Raw genomic sequence first — 5,958 nt, 5'->3', positions numbered from 1 at the left:
GGAATAATATTATAGGGAAGACTACTTAAAGGGTAAGATGGTGAGATATATTCTTCATAGATGTAATCTATCCACCTTGTTACTAAGGCTAAGGCTTACTTTGAAATTTATATTATTTGAGTTTATGGATTTTAAGGGGCCGTGCAGTCTTTGTCTTCTATTTTGTGAAACAGGTCAAGAACCTACATGGTTATTGTTTTAATTGGTTTCTTTTGCATTTAAATTAATATTATATGCTGATTTTAGGAGAGTTTTGACTTTGACTCTTTGAATGGTTATTTTGAAATTTATATTATTTAAATTTGTGGATTTTAGGGGACTATAGTATCCTCTTTTGTGAAACATGGTATGGATTGTTATTTTAGCATTCAATTTTATATTATATTGCATGTTGTTTTAATTGGCTACATGATTTTATCATTGCTCTTTAATGGCTATTTTGGTTTCAGGTTTGAAAGGTTAAAAAGATATTTTTGACATGTGTTTTAAATTGTTTTTTCTTTTATTCTATCAATGAGGCCATTTCCTTTAGGCCCCGTTCGCTTTTCGGTATGTTATTTACCCGAGTAAATGTAATTATCTGGGTAAGATTTTTTTGGGAAACACTTACCCAGGTAAGTGGATTTACCCATGTTCTTTTATTTCTCAAGTAAATAAGGCAATGACCATTTTAGCCATAGAAATCCATTATAAAAAGGGGCATTTTTGTTCCATTCAAGTGTTGGTAACTTTCCCCCTATATGGGAAAGTTCAAGGTTCAAAATATCAATACGCCCGATATGCCGGTAGGGGCGTATCGGGCGTTTTGATACTCGCTTTTTTACCTTTTTTATTTTTTTTTCAAAACTAGTTCAGGGGAGCCGGTCTAGGACCCCTCTATCCTCTGAACCGGTCAGACCCCCGATACACCCACTGTAGGGGGGTATCGGAAGGGTCCCGGAATGATACGTATTGACCGATATGGGCTGATACGTAACGATACTTTGAACCTTGAGAAAGTTATGGTATCACTTTCCTGGGTAAGTGATACACAGGAAAATAAACTTTCCCTGGTCCTCACATAAAACTAAAAAAAGAACGCCCCCTTAATGGTTATTTCTTTCCCTGCTGATTTATAGATCTGATAGGTCACTTACTATATCTTTAATCTATCTTTATTTCATTTATCTAATTTGGTTTCTTTTATGTTTGTTGGTTCATTGCTATCTATCTTGTGGAAAGGTAAAGCAAAAGCCTCCTATACAACAAGGTGCTACGCACTAGGTGTATACATTAAAAAGTAATGTTATGACAATTTACAAAAAGGAAAATAAAATAAAAAAATAATGGATTTTTCTTTAAATAGCCTATTAGTTGTCAATCAATAATAAATTGAACTGATGAATTATCCTTTCCTTCTTTACCCTAAGGCTCTGTTTGAAAGGAGTCTCTACATATTTGTATTTGTATTCCTTCCAAACTGAGCCTAATGTTTTAGCTATATGAAAGTTTTAATTTTTTAGTTGCTATTTATTTTCTAGGTTTTTCTGTGTCGCAATTATGATGATGTTTTCTATGGTTAATTTTAATCCCGAGTTGTGGTCAATTCTTGAATTTGTTATTGACTTGAATTTTATGAGCTTGAAAAGCTCCTCTTATAAATTAAGGTGTGCTTTCATGATTTCAATCCATAGTTTTATTTTCTTATGTTTTTCAAATATTTGATTCTCAATCATGTACCGGGACTTGTGTTGCTAGTGTTAGGATCATGTGGCATGCTTTGGATTGTTTCAATGCTAGAAACCAAACAAAATGAACATTTTGATCAATGACTTATCGCTATTTGTAAACATTTCTTATGAGATGGTTAATTGATGGACACTCGTTGGACAACAAATAAAAATGTTTGTGTTTTACATGCATATTGATGCTTAAAGGTGTGGCAAGGCAATTAGGTTGGTTAAAGGGATCACCTTCTAGAATCAAGTAGGTTTTTGATATTCTCATTAATGGCTGAATGGAATACTGGGTTAATTGTCCAACTGATTTCTGTTGGAAACTAAGAAGAATTTTACACATTTTTAAATTTGACCAAAGAAAAACTAAAAGATCTCAAATTCTATCGAACAAAATGCTTCAAAACAATCAGTTATGAAATTTATTTGGGCACTTAAAGACTTCCACAATTTTATGCTGGATTGAGGAATTAGCTTTTGCAAAAGCTATGGAATGATCAAGGCAATAGTTAAAGTATCTAAACTCCAAGAGATTCCTTGCAGAGGACCATTGTGGAATTGATAGTGGGAGTGTTTTATCAACTTTAGATGGTGATCTCATGAAACCAAGAATGGCCGAGATATTACTCCAACATATAACTGAAAAGTGAGACAGGAGCGCAACAGTAATAATCTTAATATCTGACTTGTAGTGACACTAGCTTTTCAAAAAAGAAAAAAGAAATTCTGGAATCGACCACGCATGGTAGTACCATACCATATTTCTTGTTTCTGGTCATGCTCTTCAAGTGATCGTAAATTAGTGCAATGTATCTTTCTCTAATATATAATATATAGACTACTACGGTAGATGAGCTGTGAACTGGGCCCCTCAATAACTCATAACTCATCATGCATTAATTTGTATTCAATGCATAAGAAGCTATAATAGTTGGCATAAATCCCATGTGACAAGAATAAACTGATTAAATGTGCCTCCTCAAGTGGGAGCCTCTTAAACTCTATAATCATCCGATTGAATGAAAATTATTTAGGCAAAGTGCGTTGCATTTTCATTTGCTCGAATGGAATTAGAAAACACATTTTGCCCATTGGATCAAATCCTGGATACACCACAGTTTGGGGGTGGGGGATGTCTTACAGGCAAAAACTCTGTTGGATGACTCTACTTGCAATAGCAAAGTGTGTAGAATTTTTGCTTCATGTGATTATACAAGGGAACCCATTCCAAAGCCGAGGTCGCATTACCCGCAACCATATGGTCGCAAAACAATTCAACGACCCCTAGTGAAAAATGAACGAACTGTCAAACCACCATTTGCAATAAATGCAACACATCAAACAATTCACTCGCTGTATTATTCTCAGTCTCAGGTAATGTTTTTCTTGCTCTCTCAATCCTTTAAAATTCAATGGCAAATCTGTAAATTTGGGAAATGATGGGCCGTTTTAGCTTTTATTATAGGCTTTCAGCCAGCCGGAGTTTTTAGACCAACTCTAAGGCAGGGTGAACATGAGAAAAATGGGAATGTGGAGGAAGCATCCGATGAAAGCCGGAATTTGGAACTTCTGGTAAGAAGAATTCAAACGAGAAACATAAAAACAACGACCTCGGTCCAAAACACGTCTATTGTCTATGTATTCCAACACACCGTGGAAAATTCGGAATGCATCTGTCTATCTGGTAAAAGGGTATTTCCGTCAATTCAAATAAAATAATATGCCCAGGAAATATAGCCGTGTGGGTTGGGTCTTATGGATAAGCTCTTTTGCGGGTTTACCCTATCTTCGTTTCTTTTCTCTTTCTTTATGCCTTCAGCCTTTTGGATATTATTATTTTTTTTAATATAATTTAAATTTTGAAAATTCTCTTCACCGCCGCGACTTTGAATGTTCTCGACCTGCTCACACCGGCTTTCTCATAACGCGCCTCTCTCCCCCTGGTAGCTATAAATAGCCTTCTCCCTCTTCTCCTTCTCTCTGAGTTCATCACAGTTCTCTTCTTCTCGTCTTTGACTCGTTTTTTTTTTTTTTTCAAATTTATCCAAAATTTAAATATAGAAAAAAAATGCTCGATTTGGATTGGAAAACAAAGATGGTATCGTCCGATATGTCCTGCACATCACCGAAACTCTCCAATAAGTCTCGCGTTTCGCTCCCCTCTCCGCTTCGTGTCGTCGTCACCGATTTATCCGCTGCCCCGTCATCTGCTTGTCTTGCTTACGAACAATATCTTCGCCTCCCTGATCTCTGCAGGCTATGGACGTCCAAAGAGTTTCCCGGCTGGAAGAACGAATCCATTCTCAAACCGGCGTTGCAAGCCCTCGAAATCACGTTCCGGTTTATCTCGCTCGTCTTATCCGATCCTAGACCGTACGTCAACCAGCGCGAGTGGAAACGTCGACTCGAGTCCCTGACTACTCGCCAGATCGAGCTCATCGCCCTCCTCTTTGAAGATGATGTCCAAGTCGCCGAGACTCGTGGAACTGCGCCTATCGTCGATGTCAGCTCATCTAACGGTGTCTTGGCTCGTGATAGGAGCTCGGCTGTGTGGAAGCATCCGGGTGGAACTCCCGTCGTGAGTCGAGCCAGCGAAGCAAGCTTGCTTCCTCGGCTAGCTACCTGGCAGAAATCAGAGGATATCGCTACCAAGATCTTCTTCGCCATCGAGTGCCAGATGCAGAAGTGTCCATTCACGTTAGGTTTGGGCGAGCCGAACCTTGCCGGGAAACCTAACCTGGAGTACGATCTCATCTGCAAGCCCTCCGATCTCCATTCCCTTAAGAAAAGCCCATCCGATCAAAAGAATCTCGACAACCACGAGAACCAGACCCTCTTTACTACTCACCAGATATTGGAATCATGGATCTTCGTATCTCGGGAGCTTCTCCGACGTATCGGTGAAAGAATAGATGCCCAGAATTTCGAAAGAGCAGCAAGCGATTGCTGGTTACTTGAACGAATCTGGAAACTTCTCACAGAGGTGGAGGATCTCCATCTTCTTATGGATCCGGACGATTTTCTCCGCTTGAAGAACCAACTCGGTATCAAAGCATCGGTGGAATCCGAAGCCTTTTGCTTCCGGTCCAAGACACTGATTGGAACCATCAAATCTTCGAAGGATCTGAAGCACAAGGTCCCGGCGATCTTAGGCGTGGAAGTAGACCCAAAGGGAGGGCCGAGGATTCAAGAAGCAGCAATGAAGCTATATCATGGACATAGAAAGGAAGATATCGAGAAAATCGATCTACTTCAGGCGTTGCAGGCCATCGAAAATGCTCTGAAAAGGTTCTTCTTCTCGTATCGGCAGCTAATAGGGATGGTGATGGGCAGCTTGGAAGTAAAAGGAAATCGAGCTCTGGTGTATATGGATTCTTCTGATGCGCTGTCTCAGATCTTCTTGGAACCAACATATTTTCCAAGTTTGGATGCTGCGAAGACGTTTTTGGGGGACTTCTGGCATTACGAGTGCGGGATCGCCAGTAAGAATGGATCCGACAGAGATCGGACCAAATAGTAGTGAGACAAATGTTGGAGAAGAACACGGTGGTTGACTCGGGATGGAGTTGTAGACTCGTCTGGTTTACCTCACCCAACCGAGTACAACGCCGTCCGAGTTCGTTTTGAAAATTATAATTATTGACTTATTTTTGCTGAATTTTGTAGTTGAATATACTGAATTCAGTTTACAACTTGTAACAATTTTAAGATGATTATAGAAAATGTTATGGAAATTCTTTTCTTGGACATAGAACTATAAATATCCGGTAACTCAGTTAAATCATTGAAAATGAAAAATAATTTCTATTTCGTGTAAAAGAAAATCTGGCGATGAAAATGAATGAAGAACACGAAAAGTCCATTTTGAGCTGATTTCAAAAAGCTTCGGTTTTTGCATCTTTCTTGCTTTATATTCATGTGGATAGACATAGAAAAATGCACGAAAAGAGGTGTGGTAACTAGACTAGCTTCGGGCTGTTTAGATCTTCATGCAAAAGATCAATATGTCTTTTGACTATTAGAGCTATCAAAGATCTTCCCAAAAAGACTTGCCAAATGGCCACTTAATAAATAATGATAGTTGTATAGGCTCATTTTAGAAAGAGTATAAATATAAATATGTGATGCAAATACATAAAAAAATAATAATAATACAAAATACAAGGTTTTACACTCTACATATTTGTATCTGTACTCCTTCCAAACTGAGTTATAGGATCAATTTAGAAAGAGTATAAATACA

The 5,958-nt window shown here is 38.3% G+C and overlaps 1 protein-coding gene across 1 annotated transcript; it reads left to right on the top strand.

Annotated features, from left to right (window-relative positions):
* The first annotated feature begins 3,481 nt into the window (after positions 1–3,481).
* Positions 3,482–5,449, top strand: HSPRO2 (Hs1pro-1_N and Hs1pro-1_C domain-containing protein). The gene has a single exon (XM_010258305.3). The coding sequence runs from the start codon at positions 3,784–3,786 to the stop codon at positions 5,230–5,232; it is 1,449 nt and encodes a 482-aa protein (XP_010256607.1). The 5' UTR covers positions 3,482–3,783; the 3' UTR covers positions 5,233–5,449.
* The last annotated feature ends 509 nt before the right edge of the window (positions 5,450–5,958 follow it).

Source organism: Nelumbo nucifera, chromosome 2, assembly GCF_055504915.1.
Source record: "Nelumbo nucifera cultivar China Antique chromosome 2, China Antique-T2T, whole genome shotgun sequence".
Taxonomy (NCBI): domain Eukaryota; kingdom Viridiplantae; phylum Streptophyta; class Magnoliopsida; order Proteales; family Nelumbonaceae; genus Nelumbo; species Nelumbo nucifera.
This window is presented reverse-complemented; position numbering and strand designations above follow the sequence as displayed.